General features: G+C 38.5%; 1 protein-coding gene and 1 long non-coding RNA gene across 3 annotated transcripts in view; one reads left to right on the forward strand and one right to left on the reverse strand.

The window, feature by feature from the left end:
• Window positions 1-17,474, reverse strand: part of CFAP418 (cilia and flagella associated protein 418) — a 25,824-nt gene continuing 8,350 nt past the window's right edge. For both annotated transcript variants that reach the window (XM_086336002.1, XM_086336001.1), the window contains exons 4-6: window positions 17,195-17,260; window positions 9,156-9,251; window positions 1-3,244 (exon numbers count right to left, since the gene is read on the reverse strand). In XM_086336002.1, the coding sequence (XP_086192128.1) occupies window positions 3,216-3,244; window positions 9,156-9,251; window positions 17,195-17,260 (191 nt within the window). In that variant the 3' untranslated portion in view covers window positions 1-3,215. The remainder of the gene's footprint in view (window positions 3,245-9,155; window positions 9,252-17,194; window positions 17,261-17,474) is intronic.
• Window positions 2,999-3,806, forward strand: LOC147359067 (uncharacterized). The gene is made up of 2 exons (XR_015140511.1): window positions 2,999-3,135; window positions 3,456-3,806. It is a non-coding gene; the product is annotated as an uncharacterized LOC147359067 (long non-coding RNA).

Raw genomic sequence — 17,474 nt, forward strand, 5'->3', positions numbered from 1 at the left:
TCATTTTCACATGTATATAATTTAATCTTCACAACAAGCTTACAAAAGGGATATCACCATTCACAAAGATGAGGCAAATAAAGCCCCAAGGTTAAGTAGCTTTCCAAGGGACATGACTTCCAACTCTGATCTTGTAACACTTCATATTGTCACCCATCTTGGGGAAAGTCTGAAAAAAAATTTAATTATCAACCATACCTATATATTCCATGCCACACTTTAAAATAGGGTACATCTGGTGTCACAAACCCAAATAAATGTGATACAATGTAAAACCTCAAAAGAGACTGTATATTTTGAAATTTTTCGTTCCTTTCAGAATTACCTTAAACAATACATAAAGCTAGTATGGTGGCTGATAGAGATTTCGTTTAAAACCTAACATCTGAAAAAAAAAGTCAGCATTTGAGTTACTATTAAGCTTCATTACAATACTTATTAGATTTAAGACCCTTCCCTCCCACATTAAAAAATATCAGGTGAGTAAGAAAAGGAGGGAAAACCATTAAAAATCATAGTTTGATGCATTTCTTTGGCCCAAGGAAAGGAGGGTGTTAAGTGTACAGACATCATCGTATGGGTCTGGATGGACACCAGCCATTGTCCGCAGGCTCCTTCCTACGCTCAGACCTGTTCCTCTGGCTGCCACGCTCTCTTACACGTGCACGTACACACACATGCTTACACAGGCACTGAAACTTGGCATGCTTCTCTTCCCCAATGCAGATAAATCCATTCTCTGTTCGACTGGACGGCTCAAAACTTTTTGTTGATATTTTAAAGGAAATTATCAAAATTATATCGCATTAATCCCCATTTGAATATTTATTATAAAACAAAAAAAATACACCTAAATTCAGAGTAAAGCTACTTATTATTTATTTACTTCTGGGCAAGATAAAGGTATGTGAGTACAACAGAGTTCAAATAAAGTAGCTACCTGGCTTGATAAGAAACAGACACTTGCTGGGACCTTCCTGGTCGTCCAGCAGTCAAGAATCCATGCAATGCAGGAGACTCAGGCTTGATCCCTGAGCCAGAAACGAAGAGCCCCCATGTTGCCAAGCACCGAGCCGGCACTAGGGCTCTACAACTAGATGAACAAGTGGGTTTGTTACATACTGTGTTTCAATAAAACTTTAATTAAAAAAATAAGATACTTGAAGGTAGTAGAAAATTATTATAAATATTGAAAACAAATGGGCAAAACATCTTGAAAGTTTTATAGACTTTGCATTTAAAAATTATAATTGATTACAAGCTACACTCTTCTACACTGACAGTAAAGTAGCTGCATTTTGGCTAATAAGATACAACTGGTACTAGTCTACTCATTTGTATATAAACATATACTTTCTACATTTTAGATTAAAAATTATACAATATTAAAAAGCTTATAAAGTAAATTGCCAACAAAAATATGAACTCATTTACACAGTTCTGACATTGGGGAATTAATTATTATAACTATAATGTTACGGACTGCTAAACATGGGCAATATATCTAAGTTACAGAATAGTTATAATGAAATAATAAAAGCAAAAAATTAAAATCCATAATTTAGTAAATTTGCTCGTTTAAATTAAAAAAAAAATCACCATTATGACTAAACGTGCCAAATTCCATGAGGTCCTGAATGTGGGGATCTTGGTGCTCTGCTATTTTTTGCAATAGGCAATTTAACCCAGATCCTCCTATGTTTCTGATAAAATTTTAGAGGATAAAACACTTTTATTGAAAGATAAGATCTGTAAACATATCCTTAATATAAGAATGTGAGCATCTGCCAGTGAGAGGTATCCTATCAGAATACTAGACTTACTAGAGCAAGTTATACACATATGCAAAAGTGTCACGGTTAGGAAAAGGATTTTAATGACCAGATCTTTCTTTGCTTGCGTAAAATGGTTGGAACAGATTCAGTATAAGACTAAACAGATCATAACTGTGTTTGGTTACTCCCTTTAAGGAAGCCTTGTGTCACATATCTGAACTGCATAATAGACACATGGGGTGAAGAGCGTCTGGCAAACTGGAATCTCCTGATGAGGCTGGGAGCTGGTAATTTTGAGGTAACCGCTTTTCCAAATGTGCTGCTTTGTAGGATTCCTCAGGTCTTAGTCATATTAAGGAGCCCAACAGGTTACCTGCTGGTTCAGCTATGCTTTATTTCTCTTTTCATGTAGTTATCTAATGAACAGCATGTCAACCTGATCCTACCAGAAAAATCAACAGGCTGCCTGAGAAAATATCTTACTTGCTGTTCTCATATCTTACTTGCTGTTCTCTTTACTTAATGGAGTTTTAGGGCATTAAAGGCAAGAAGGTACTTGGTAAATCCAGCAATGATCTGTATCAGGATTTTTCCTTGTAGTTTTAGGTGCATCAAAACAACTTTTTTTTATATAGAAATGAGTATTTGCTAAAACACAAACTAGATACCTTTTGATATCTAAATGAACAAAAGGAGGAGAAATAAGTTAAAACTGGTAATATATACTGACTGTTGTGCATAGAATTGCTTTGAGTTTGTGAAGTAACATCAGACACAGGCAGTGTTTTCACCTACAGTTCACCCACACTCTTGAAAACCCTTTCATCAGTCACTGACTATATGGATTCTGACATGCCTAAATTATTATTTTTGCTAACAGCAGATCTGACCAGAGCAGGTGATGTATACTCCTCTCAGTGACCTCTCTGCAGGGCCAAAGGTCTGCTTTATCCCCTGTAACTGCTGTAATGAGGAATACTCATGCTAAGAGTATTAGCAGTCAGGAGTATGGCAATTACTAGTGAATGGCTATATATCTGTATGAAACTCCAGGAGACAGCCTAGCAAAGAAGTATTTGGATAACCTGTTACCTTACTAAGTGAAATGCTCATATATCAAAAATGAATAATTCCAAAATGTTAAAGCACATTATCCTCCCAAGTCCATTTAGTCCTTGACAATTTGTACAGCCATTAAATGGAACTTTGTCTTTTCCCAAGGGCATGACACTATGTGCCTTTACCGAAACACCGTGGCGATGAATGGAGACTGCTCTCATGGGTGCAGCTGTCTGAATGTAGGACGTCTGGATCCTTAGTGTTTGCCACAAACCCAGCGAAGCTGATGGTCGGTCTGAAGGTCAGTCAGTTCTTCAACAGCTTTCCAGCTGCACTGGCAGGCGTATGCTCGTGTTCCTTTCTTCTTTACCAGCTTTGTTTTTAATTTGTGGAATTCTGGCATATTGTTCCTGTTGGTAAAACAAGAAGGTTTTAGTATAATAGTTTTGTTCAGTGCTTAATGACTTAAAAAAAAAAAGAAATCCTCATTGCTTTATTTTCCAATCTTTACAACATCCAAACACTAAACTACTCCGTGTTTTCACATGCAAAACAGAAGATACACTTTGGTTTCTGAGGGTTCCAATATTTTACAATGGTAATCCTTTGTCTGTTTATTAGGCTGCTGTAGAACACAGCGACGTAAAGAGCTGAAGAATCACTGATTTGTCCTATCAGAGACCACATGATGTAAGAACAGTGGAAAAGACAGTGGTTCATCTCCAACCTCAAATGCTCACCCGGGCCATATTTTAAAAGCTTGCACATGGAGGGCATGTAAGAGGCATAAAGGAACAGGCTTCTGATATGTTAACTATGGAAATTTTTCATTAATAGAGAAAAAGTGCTTGTTATTTCTATGTGTTGAATTCATATTGTATCTCATTTGTTTCAATTTGTTCTTATTCACTTATAGTATCAGGAAAAAAAAAAAAGCCTATCCTGAAATAAATGTCAATAATTTTAACATAATTGAGTCAATGGGCAGAACTCATGAAAAATGATAACCATCTGACTTGGTGCTATTATAAAAAAGACTACAGAAGTTAAATTTAATTCATAGAAATTAACAGAAAATCAACTATGATTTTCATAGTTCATGTACTGAGTTTATGTAATGTAACTATTCCATGGCAAAAGAAGATGAAAAAATTCAAAGTGGAATGATGAAAAAATACACAGTAAAAATGATGAAATACAGTACAAATTAAAAGAAAAAAGATAGTGCTATTATTTCATGTTTGCAAAGGAAAGCAGGATGTAAAGTGCCCTCTGGCGGCCAACGGGCACCACACGCAGCACCGCACAAAATTCAGGCACAAGTTTGACACTGACAAAAACCTGAGAGGCTTTCCAAGGCCAAGGGTCTGACTTCAGGAAACTGAGACTTTGAGCAGCTGAACGACTCAGCTAAGGTTACAGTGAGATAGGGGAAGGAATGAGTAAGTTTTATGGGAAAGAGAACAGCTGAACAAAGCTAAATATGTTTGATTAAAACTAAATGGCTACGTGAAGAAGTGTCCTTTATTCAATCTGTAATATATTTTGACAGACTTAACATCTGACACTTGATTGGACTGAATCCTTACAGAGTTCAGGAACAGGAATCACGGAAGCCAAGGAACTAATTAATACATTTCATGTAGTGCTTTATTTTAAAAGCTTCGAAAGAAAATATCATTATTTTCCATAAAGGAAATACAATTTAATAGAAAAATAAGAGCATTTTATTTAGCTATTACGGCAGGATGGTCAAGTATAGCTTATATTTCTTTTAGACAGTTCTAGAACTTGTCAAAGCTACACTTACTTACTTACTTACTTACACTTATTGCCCTCACTTGTAAGATAAGGACAATGAAACAACTAAATGGGTTTTTACTGTATAACCAACATACAGATTGGTACCACTAAAAACGAATGGCTCCCAATGTCCTGCTGGGCATTCTGGGATACTCTTAGAACTTTTACATTGCCTTCAGTCATCACCTACTTCTGGTTTCCCCAGTGAACATTTCCCATCCTCCTCAAGTGTTTCATCTCCCCTCTACTTCTCTACTTTCAAGCAGATCACATCTTCATTCACAAAACCAGGCAATGAGATGTGAAAAGGCTTCCATTTCCTAGCTTTCCCCCCGAAAGCATCAGCATATGACCACCTTCTACCCAGGCACAGAGCAGGCCTCTTCCTACCCACAGCTCACTTCCATCAGCACTCTGCACCAAAGCCTCCAGGACCTTGCTACTCACATAACCTCCCCTTCCAATGTCTTCTCTCCCCTCCACAATATAAACACCAAAGCATCTCCTATCTTAACTAAATAAGCCTTTAACTCTGCACTCACTGACAGGTTTCCAAATCACCTTTCTGGGTAACATCTTCCAGTCTCATGGTTCTGACTACCACTGTACAGACATTTCTTATCTGAGCTTCAGAGCCACAGGTTCATCAGCTCCCATAATGAACGTATAGACGCCTCCTTCAAAACTGTTCTTAAATTCTATCAATGGACTGTATCGTGGCCCATGTTAGTAAACCAAGACAGAAATCCAGGACCCATCCTGAGTGACATTTGTCTCTCATCTTCCAGTAAGGATTACCTCTAAAATAGCTCTTGAATCCATCTCTAGTCTATCCTCCCCACTGTCATAACTCAGATCCTCATTTCCTTCCCACTGGATTACCACAATATCCGCAATCAGTTCAGTTCAGTCGCTCAGTCGTGTCCAACTCTTTGTGACCCCATGAACCGCAGCACACCAGGCCTCCCTGTCCATCACCAACTCCCGGCGTTCACCCAAACTCATGTCCATCGAGTCGGTGATGCCATCCAGCCATCTCATCCTCTGTCGTCCCCTTCTCCTCCTGCCCCCAATCCTTCCCAGCATCAGGGTCTTTTCCAATGAGTCAACTCTTCGCATGAGGTGGCCAAAGTATTGGAGTTTCAGCTTCAGCATCAGTCCTTCCAATGAACACTCAGGACTGATCTCCTTTAGGATGGACTGGTTGGATCTCCTTGCAGTCCCAGGGACTCTCAAGAGTCTTCTCTAACACCACACTTCAAAAGCATCAATTCTTCGGCGCTCAGCTTTCTTTATAGTCCAACTCTCACATCCCTACACGACCACTGGAAAAACCATAGCCTTGACTAGACGGATCTTTGTTGGCAAAGTAATGTCTCTGCTTTTTAATACGCTATCTAGGTTGGTCATAACTTTCCTTCCAAGGAGTAAGTGTCTTTTAATTTCATGGCTGCAATCATCATCTGCAGTGACTTTGGAGCCCAGAAAAATAAAGTCTGACACTGTTTCCACTGTTTCCCCATCTATTTCCCATGAAGTGATGGGACCAGATGCCATGGTCTTAGGAATCGCTAATTCCTGTGATTCTAAACTGATCTGGTTCCCATAAATAGTGAGCAATCTTTTATAAACTCAAATATTCAGATCTATCCCCTGATTAAAAACCTTCAGTGGTTATCCACTGCCTAAAAAAATTAAGTCCAAATTCCTCAGCACTTCTTCTATGCCTCTGCTCTTTTTGATCTCTTGCTCCTACTTCACCTCTTGCCAAGTTCTGCTCTTATATCCAAAACTCCACACAGTCCAAACTGCTTGGAAGTTGCCAAACACACCATGCGGTTTCACCTGTGTCTTTAAAAATATCCCCTAAAAGACCACCAGTGTCCACATGGCTTGCCAGGCAAACTCCTGGTTATCCTTCAAGGCTCTGAGGCTTTTTCTGATACCTCAGGGTGGAATGCATCCACCTTGCCCTGTGAAAGTCCTCTTTCACATTTATCACGTGATGTAACAGTGTCTGTCTCTCCTTCTCAAAACTGAGCACTGCTTGAGAGCAGGCACTGTGTCCTATTCATCTTGTGAGCCTGGTATTTAACAACGCTACAGACTAGGTCCTAAAGAAAGCCTGATGAAAAGAAATGCTAGTAAGCTCTACGGAGAAGGCAATGGCACCCCACTCCAGTGCTCTTGCCTGGGAAGTCCCATGGACAGAGGAGCCTGGTGGGCTACAGTCCATGGGGTCGCGAAGAGTCGGACACGACTGATGCGACTTCCCTTTCACTTTCATGCACTGGAGAAGGAAATGGCAACCCACTCCAGTATTCTTGCCTGGAGAATCCCAGGGATGGGAGCCTGGTGGGCTGCCCTCTATGGGGTCACACAGATCTGACACGACTGATGTGACCTAGCAGCAGCAGCAGCAGCAGCAGCAGTAAGCTCTATAGAATATCATATCGATGATCTATATCCTGATGGGGATTCACAGCCTCTCCTTTATTTGTTCCATTCATCTATTTTTAATAGTGTAATGAATCTTCTAGCTCTATCTAGAAGTCTGTAGTTTTTAAAAACCAGGCTGCTCATAGCTATGGGCTTCCTAGGTGGTGCTTGTGGCAAAGAACCTGCCTGTTGATGCAGGAGATGCAAGAAATGTGGGTCCGATCCCTGGCTTGGGATGATCTCCTGGAGTAAGAAATGGCAACCTGCTGCAGCATTCTTGCCTGGAAAATTCTGTGGACAGAGGAGCCTGGCGGGCTACAGTCTATGGGGTCACAAAGAGTAGGACATGACTGAGCGAGTAAGCACAACAACCACCAGATCTACAGTACACCAACTGCGACTGCTCTTGATAACTCGGAGACACTGAAAGCTCCTCAAGTACAACTACATCACCAACAAGCTTCCTTTATGCCTGTGCTCATTGACATTTTGATGGTATACACATTCTATTATACTAGTTTTATAAAAATTGGCGGTTCATCTTAGTGAAATATGTGGACTATTCCCCATGCATTGTATCAACTAGAAGAAAGCCTATAGCAGAGGGCTTAGATAAGTCAGAAAAGATGAAATGAATCTGAAATTAAAAGCTAACTTTTCCAACAATGGGATTAAAAAGTGGACTAACACAAATCCAGGTCAGGAATAAGGGCTCCTGACCTGGATTTGGGGATTACACTAGGCTTTTTTGGGGTTGGGGACCATGAAATCTCTCAAATTGTAATTTTTCTATGTATTTACATATTTGAGTTTTTCTTTGCATATATAGAGAGGATTCAAAGTTTTCACAAGATTTTCAGAACACTTTTTAATGTGAAAAGTTTAAAAACTCTTACATTAACACTAGAGGAGACTCCTATAGATCTACATGAGAACAGCTACCAGAAAGGTGTGAAGAAAGCCATTCACCCATTTCCCATGCTACAGAAGAGTGCTCTAATAATTCTGATTACTTGTATCTGAAAATATAGTCTTTGTTTAGGCACAGGTCTGGGGGCCCCCAAATGCATGATGTATGTACTTTACTAATTTTTAGCCCTTAATTTTTACTTGAAAACGTGAAGGTATAGCTCAAATATATATATATATATTTTTTTTTCAAATATATTTTTATAACTTAAAAATATTAGGCATTCATGGAACTTCCCTGGTGGTCCTGTGGTTAAGACTCTGAGCTCCTAATTCAGGGGGCTCAGGTTTGATCCCTGGTCAGGGAACTAGATCCCACATGTCACAAGGTATAGCCAAAAAAAAAAAAATTAGGCATTCAGTAAGTATTACAAAAACATGAGTAAAACATTATCTCAACCACAAGGAGGGAGTCAGACATATACCAACCTAAGAGTTTTTTAACCTTTTATTACAGTTAAGTACTGTAACAGGTACAAAGTGCTGTGGCCACATGAAAAAGGATGAGTTTAATTCTAAGTTGAGAGAGTGGTAAGGGAATCATGGAAAATGAGCAATGAATTGTACTGAGGGATATGTAGGGTTTAGGTAGATAAAATGGTGGGAAGATACCCCAAGAGGCGGAGAGTTTACACCAAGTCATAGGGAATGGGAGCACTGAGTGCTCTGACGTAGCTATAATCTTGTGAAGGTGAAGACTGTATGGTGGAAAGACAAACAAAGCTGGGTGACAGACAGATGGGGACTGACTCGTGGAGGGTCTCATATGCCATGCTAAGGAATTTAGACATTATTCTGTAAGCAGAGGGGTTTGGGGCAAGAGAATGGCATACTCAGAGTTATGCTTTAATTCTCAGCAAGTGAAGGGCGGTCTGGAAGAAGAGACTATACTCAGGAAAAATAGTGAGGAGGCTACGTCTGAGCTCTTGTCCAGAACTAACATGTCCTTAATTAGGCTGATAGCACAGATGGAAAGGAGATGATGTGAAAAATATCAAAGAGCACAGGTCACAGAGTCTGGCCAAAGGCACCAAGAGGCATCACAGCACAATAAGAAATATAAAATTGCATTAAGTACATTTTCACAGAGTGAAGTTTTTAGGAACATACCTGAAAAACAGGTAATCACATGATTTGTCCCACCTATAGTCATCGTAGCTTTCCACCCAGAAATCACAGGCTGTACAACGCAGATGGTCACATGCTCTGTTCAGAGAAAAAGAACTGTACATTAGAAATGATTGGTAAGTTTAAATTTGAAAAGTTTAAATCTGGGACCTCCCTGGTGGTCCAGTGGCTAAGACTCCATGATCCCACATGCTGCAGCTAAGACCTGGTGCAGCCGAATAAATAAATAAAATATTTTAAAAATGTGAAAATCTGCTGATTAATTCATAGACTATACCATGTATTACAGATTACTGAGTAAACAACAGAAATACAAAAATGAATCTAAGTTTTTATACTAATGGACTGATTACCTATTTGAATTTTTAGGTTAAATTTCTGCATAAACCTACCTATTTTACTAAGATCTAACATACTGATATATATATATATATATATATATGTACACATATATATTTACAGATTTAAAGAAAAAAACTGATGTGTAGACCTTTTAGTTTTTAAATTGCACCTAAGTAAATCTTCACTTAAGATAACTTTTTAAGTGTTTCCCTTCCTAATGAAATTTCAGGATGCCTCTATCACAGAACTGCCACACTGTATTGAAATGAATCTGTTTCTCCTGTAAGTGCTGGGACAATATCTTATTTGCTTCTGTTTCCCCACTACTTTGTATTAATGTATTCATTCACTCACTTAAAAAATATTTACTGAAAGCCTACTATGTGCTGGTGAGATTCTGTCCTCATATAGCTTAGATTCTAATTTGAGAATAAACAATACTTATAATAACTAATATACTATATTAGATGATAAAAACGCTTTAAATAAAATAAAAAGTAGAGTCGAGTCAATAAAACTGGAAGCACTGGGAGGAACTGTACTGTAATTTTAAATACAGTGGTCTGCATAGGTTTCACTGGGAAGGTATGTCTATATAAGCAGTTTCTTTAGATGAAGTGGTAGTTGTAAAGGAAGTGGGATTAAGAAATGCTTATATTTAAAAAAGATGGAAAAAGAACAGGCTTGTATGTTGATGGCAGAGATGCAGTAAAGAGCCAAATGCTGCTGATGAGACAGGACAGAACTGCTAAAGCGATACTTAGCACATAACAGGTAGTCAGCGACAACCTGAGGAACTGAAATGCCAAGCAGATCTCAAAATTCATGTACTATACGGTAACGACAGGAGTAAAACGATAACATACAGTAAGAATTAGTAATTGCTGCTGCAAACAATTTGACTTGTATAGTAACTGTGATTTACTTTAAAGAAATCTCCATTGTTTGAAGTATTTTAAAACTAGAATCAATATAGATACATTTGATCACCTAAAAATTATAAAGAAATAAGGGTTTTCTAAGATACCAAAAACAAAGGGAAAAGACCAGTAACAGAGTGAAAGAAAACATCTTTAACACATAATCAAATACTTATACTGACAAACAGTGCTTACAAACTACAAGAATGAAAAAAAAACCTAAAATATACTCTCACTAATATAGGTAGCATAGATGAGTGGTTAAGAGTGCAGACAGGATTGCCTAGGTTCAAATGCTGATTCCCCAGCTGTGTAATTATAGTCAAGTAACTTCTCTGTGACTCAGTTTCCTTATCTCTTAAATGGTGATAATACTTACACGCTCACAATTAGGAGGAGCTAACCAAGCTAATACTGATAGTGCTTGTAACAGTGCTTGGCACACAGCATTTGTTAAAGTTAAAACACTATATAAAGAATTAAAATTTAAAGCAACTATGGAATATATATTTAAACCAATTATGTTAGCAAAAATTAGCACTCTCAGACATTTCTGGTGGGTATGTGAACTTATAACCTTTTGGGGAAAATCTTAGTATAATTTAAAATTAAAATTATACCTAGCTGTTGTGACAGCAATCCCGTTTTGGGGACTCTACAAATAAAAGTACCAGAATATAGGCATATATCTCAAGAATTTCTACTGCAATATTGTTGAAATGGCAGAAAAACAGGATATCACCTGTATAGCTATCCAAGAGGGAAAAGATTGAATAACATTTATACCATGGAATATCAGGTAGTTGATAAAGAGAGATAATTACATTTACTTATTGACCTAAAGGTGCACAAAGCTAGGTGCACAATAACATATATAGCATGATCCTGTTTTTGTAAAAACTACTGCCCAGATTTTCCTGTACAGGTGTTTATAAGTTTATAAAAACATTTTGCTGTTGTTCAGTCACTCAGTCCTGTCTGACTCTTTGTGACCCCATGGACTGCAGCACGCCAGGTCCCCCCGTCCTTCACCATCTCCAAGACTTTGTTCAAACTCATGTCCATAGAGTCGGTGACGCTATCCAACCATCTCCTCCTCTGTTGTCCCCTTCTCCTCCTGCCTTCAATCTTTTCCAGCATCAGGGTCTTTTCTTTTTAATTTTTTTTATTTTATTTTTTAACTTTACAATATTGTATTGGTTTTGCCAAATATCAACATGAATTGAAAAAGACACATGTACCCCAATGTTCATGGCAGCACTGTTTTAATAGCCAAGACATGGAAGCAATCTAGATGTCCATCAGCAGATGAATGGATAAGAAAGCTGTGGTACATAATACACAATGGAGTATTACTCTGCCATTAAAAATAATACATTTGAATCAGGGTCTTTTCTAATGAGTCAGCTCTTTGTATCAGGTTGCCAAAGTAGTAAAGCTTCAGTTTCAGAATCAGTCCTTCCAATGAATAGTTAGGGCTGATTTCCTTTAGGATTGACTGGTTTGATCTCCTTGCTGTCCAAGGGACTCTCAAGAGTCTTCTCCAGCACTTCAGTTGGAAAGCATCAATTATTCGGCACTCAGCCTTCTTTATGGTTCAATTTTCCCATCTGTACGTGACTACTGGAAAAACCATAGCTTTGACTATATGAACTTTTGTTGGCAAAGGGATGGCTCTGCTTTTTAGTATCCTGTCTAGGTTTGGAAGGAGATTGTTATCTTTCTCCTTATACACTTTGACCTTTGTTTTTTTTTCAATAAACATATAATACTTCTACAATTAAAAAATAAAGTCCATCATTATATTATTTTCATTTTTGTTTTTTTTCAATAAACATATAATACTTCTACAATTATAAAGTCCATCATTATATTATTTTTATTTTTGTTTTTTTTTCAATAAACATATAATACTTCTACAATTATAAAGTCCATCATTATATTATTTTCATTTATTTCCCTCTAAAATTCAGATATGTCAACTTCAAAATTACAAATATATTCTGGCCTGAAAGTTTGATAATGCTTTATATTTCTAAAAATATTAATTATAACAATAACTAAACATTTAAAATCTATACAAGCTTGAAAAACAATTCTATATTTTCTCTTGAACTGTTAGAAATCTATGAAATTGAATTTGTACATATGGAAATTCAACACACTTATATTTGTACACATTTGAACTTGGATTTTGAATGTACAGGTTAGGAAAATGCAAAATGATGGTTCCCAAAGCTGCTATAACTGGCTTTCTTATGCATATGTAGTTTATTACATGACTGCACAGAGTGTTAACTTTAATGCCTTAATACATATGTGCAATTTGGCTGAATTACTGCTGTTGTGGGAACTATAATTTAGAATTTCCTGACATTTTGTATGTGTAAAATTTCAACCATAATGTTAAATACAGCTTTTTAATTTAAAATTTAGTAGTTTATTCAAATCTATTCACACTACCACATTTTCCTACAAACACTGTCCTCTGAGAAACATAAAACCAACTTGCAGCTAAGAAATCATTCTGCTGCTACGATTCACTCTATTAGATCATAATTAGTACCAGTCTATGGAATACTCCAGTCTTGCAAGTAGTTTAAAAAATGAGCAGGGTAAAATTCAGTTTGGCTTGAAAATGACGCCTTGGTTTTATCTATACCTTATCAATGGCACCACGCTTTGCTATTACTCTTCCTCCTTTCCACCAGCTGGGTAAAAGACTCAAATCTTTACACTCTAAAATCATTCAGGATTACTCTCAAACCTGAGCTTTATCCAAAATTAAACAGATTCAACAGGTAGAGCAGACCTTCCTTTATACCCTCGGCATGTACATCAGGGCTTGTCTTCAGAGCTTAAATATATTTTTCTTTCCTAACTACATATAAAAGAATATCTAACATAAAGTCATGGTTCCAATTAAAGATACCTGTCAGGTCTTTCCTCTAAAATGTGAGGAAATACAAACATGAAGGTGTCACCAATGGCTTTGTCCTTTTATCTGGCTAGTAAGTAAAAAGATGTTAGCTGTGGGAATGTCCAAAACACAGCCCAATACAGTCTTCTGCACAGACTCTGAGGTTCTCAGTCAGAGCCACACAGTGCACTGGGGAGTCTTGCTGTTTGGGCAGTTGGAAAACAAGAACAGAGCTTCCTTCTTGCATACATTATATAATCAACTGGTATACTAGAAAACATAATGGACTAGGAATCAAGTTACACAGGTGAGTCCTTGCCTTGGGCAAGGAACAGCACTTGGGAGTCATTTTTGACAACCTTCTCTCTGACCTCCAATAGCCATTTAATCACTGAATTCTGTCATTTATATATTTTAAGTATCTCAAGTGACACCCCTTTTCCCTACAGCCACTGCCAGCACGTAGGTCACCGCGGCTACCACTGTCTCTCTCCTGGACCACTGCTAACTACTGCTTGTTGACTGGTCTTCCAGCGTTCCCTCCTGTCTTGTCCTTCCAAGTTCCAATCCATTTTCTATTCTAGAACCAAAATTTCTTTAGAAACACAAATATGATTATGTCACTTTTATTTGCTTAAAACAAAACAAAAAACAAATCTAACAACCCAACGGCTTCCACTGCCCTAGGACTTATGTTTCTAAAATCCTCCTCAGGGCCCCAAACTAAACATCCCTTGACTACCTCTCCAGCTCCTTCCGGAGCCACCCTTTCCCCCACTCGCCACACTCCAGCTCACCTGGCTGCTCCCTTCCTCCAGAACCTCCAGCTTCTCCAGCTCAGGATCGCCTAGTGTTGTATGCCCGTCTAATGTGGTGCGTCCTCATTTAACATGGTGGTGCCAATGCTCCCCTCTCTTTGCTTAATTCCTACTTACCACATCACAGTCTGATTAAATATTATTAGCTTAGGAAAGCATTCCCTAACCTTTCATATTAGTTAGAATGCCCATTATCCATGTGTATAGTATCCTGTACTTATCTTTTACATTACATATTATGTGGAAATTAAATAGTTATTTGTAGAATTAAAGTCTCTTTCCTTATCTAGACTGAAAGCTCACTGAGGGAAGGGAAGTGTCCACTTATTTGTTTGCCACAAGGTGTTCACTTAAAACCTAGGACTCAGCAAGCACACGATGAATTAATATATATGTAATGAAAATAACACCAGTGCTTCAATGTCCTCATTTACAACAAGGGGTTAAAAATTCTTGTTCTATCTGCATCTTGGTTTTTTCCTGTGAGCAGATGAACCAATACACATACACAAAAAAAGTACTCTGGACAGTATAAAGTACTTCGCACATATAATGTTTTACATGCACAGGAATAGGTACGTGCTTATCTTTCAGTGGGTGCTGATTTGGGTCATGAAGAGGGTGGTCAATGATTGATACCTTTATGATGGGTGAAGAAGATCTGTGAATATAAACATTTACCTGGCATATAAATGCAAATTCTATGTGTGTTTTCCATTCTAGACAGGGAAAAAAGGTAAAAATACTCAAAGGCAGAAAAATGTTAAGTGGAAAGTATTAACAGAAGCAATTACAAGTGTTCTACTGGAAGTAGAGTATCTGACCTAAGCTTCAACTGGAGGTAAAAGAACTGAAAAAAGAAGAGGAAGAACAAAGACACCAGTTTGGTAAGGCAAACAATGAGTTTAGAGTTAATATGAGACAGATTTCAGCTCTCATTTTCCTTCTGAACAGGGGAGAGGTGCTCAAGGCTGTATGTGAGGGATCTTTTCTTTGATGCTCTATGTGGCTGAGACTACAGGAGACATAAGTGGATGGTAACTAGGAGACCTTCGCTGTACAGTTCATGGGTGAGTTGAGAGAAGCCTGGATCCACGGCAGAGTGGTCTGGCAATGGCTGAGACAAGTCCAGCTGGGCTGACACAGGTAAGTCGGGACTGACAGCAACCAGACGGAATTCTTCTTTAAGGGCAGTCTGTGTCTCTTTGTACAGACAGTCCTCAAGGCAGGATGAGTCAGGTGCTATCAACACTTATTTACAGCCCTCACAGCAAGCATCTTTCCTGTGGGCTGCTGCAGCCTGTCCACGGCCTGGTGTTCCTGGTCTAGATCCCCAGTTTCCCTCCCACAGCCCTTTTTTCTGAGCCTCCAAGGTCTAGGCCAGCTGCACCCTCCAACAATGTCTTTTTGGATCCCACTTTTATTATTCAGTACAATGATTATCTCTCCTGAAGTGTGATTGTGTTGTCATATAGCACAGTCTTTCATTTCTTAAAAAATTACCAGAAAATGAAAAAGTGTTTTAGAAATAATTAGACAAAACATAATAATTTAGTTAAGTAGGCTTCTGTAAAAGTAGAACCAAATTTATCAGGAGAGTAAAATGATTTGCTGAACTATTTAATAATAAACAACACATGGAAACAACCTAAATGTCTATTGAGAGATGAATGGATAAAGATGTGGCACATAAACACAATGGACTTCCCTGGTGGCTCAGATGGTAAAGCATCTGCCTACAATGCGGGAGACCTGGGTTCCATCCATGGGTCAGGAAGATCCCCTGGAGAAGGAAACAGCAACCCACTCCAGTACTCTTGCCTGGAAAATAACATGGACGGAGGAGCCTGGTAGGCCAGAGTCCACAGGGTTGCAAAGAGTTGGACACGACTGAGCAACTTCATTTCACTTCACATATACATAATGGAATACTACTCAGTCATGACAAAGAACAAAATAATACCATTTGCAGTAGCATGGATGGGCCCAGAGATAATCATACTAAATGAAGTTAGAAAGAGAAAAACAAATACCGTATGATGTCACTTATATGTGGACTCTAAAATGTGACACAAATGAACTCATCTTCATAACAGAAATAGACTCAGACAAGAGGACAGACTTACGGGCGTCAAGGAGAAGGGGTGGGGGAGACGGCTTGGGAATCTAGGACTAGCAGACAAAAACTGTTATATATAAATGGATAAACAACAAGGTACTCCTGCTGTATAGCATAGGGAAATATATTCAGTATTCTGTGATAAACCATAATAGAAAAGAGTATGAAAAAGAAGGCATATATATGTATAATTGAATCACTTTGCTGGACGGGAGAAATTAACAACATTGTAAACAACTATACTTAAATAAAAAAAGATTCACTAAAGATCAGTCTGTTTCCCCACTTTATGACAAATGACAGCGGAGTGGGAGTCTGAGGCTGCGGGGGCTTGGGACAGGCAGCACCGTGACTGTAAGACCACCCCGAACCAGGTCCTGAGTGAGACACTGGGTAAAAGGTGGGCTGGGGAAGAGACGCCAAAAGGAGGGCTTCTGCTTTTGAAATATGTAGAATCAAGAGACTCTGCTTCAGAACTCTGGGTACTCCAGACCCACAGCTTCTCACGCTGCTTGGCCAAGGCAGGGTGCACGGCACATCATACAGCACATGGCTGACTGTCCTCCTGTCCACGCACTGGCTTCCAGTGCCTGGAGGAAACAGGGCGGAGCAGAAGCTCAGCTCCTGGTGTCCTGTGGAAACCAAGCTGGGATGGAAGTGAGCCAGGCACTTCAAGTGATCTTAGAGAAGGTGTCAACACAATGAACAACACATACCCAACATCAAGCTTTCACACTATCCCCTACGAATAATACACATTTCAGTAAAGTGTCCTTGGACTGGCTAACAACACATACCTCTTATGATGAAACAGACTCATGCCAAGATGATAAGAACTATGTTTCAACAGGGTATCAATTTGGAAAGACCTAATTAACGTTAATGTATTTCTGACATCTTACCTTGGTGAAGCATTTGTCCCAATCCCACACGGAACGGTGCTTCCGCCAATGTACACTGGACTGCAGCTAGACATGTTCAACAGAGGGGAGAAAACCAAACCAAACCATAAAAGAAGCATGAGAAGTCAATTTGGCCTCATTGACTCTACATTCTTGAAATCAAATTGTATATTTTCCTGAGCAAGTCAACTATTACAACGAAGAGGTATTCATTCCAGGGTCAGTGCTTTATTGGATAAAACCTGCACATTCAGAACCACTCAAAGAGTTAAAATGAGTC

The sequence above is a fragment of the Bos grunniens genome, chromosome 14, assembly GCF_055505025.1.
Source record: "Bos grunniens cultivar Pamir isolate PY7600 chromosome 14, Bosgru_T2T1.0, whole genome shotgun sequence".
Classification (NCBI taxonomy): domain Eukaryota; kingdom Metazoa; phylum Chordata; class Mammalia; order Artiodactyla; family Bovidae; genus Bos; species Bos grunniens.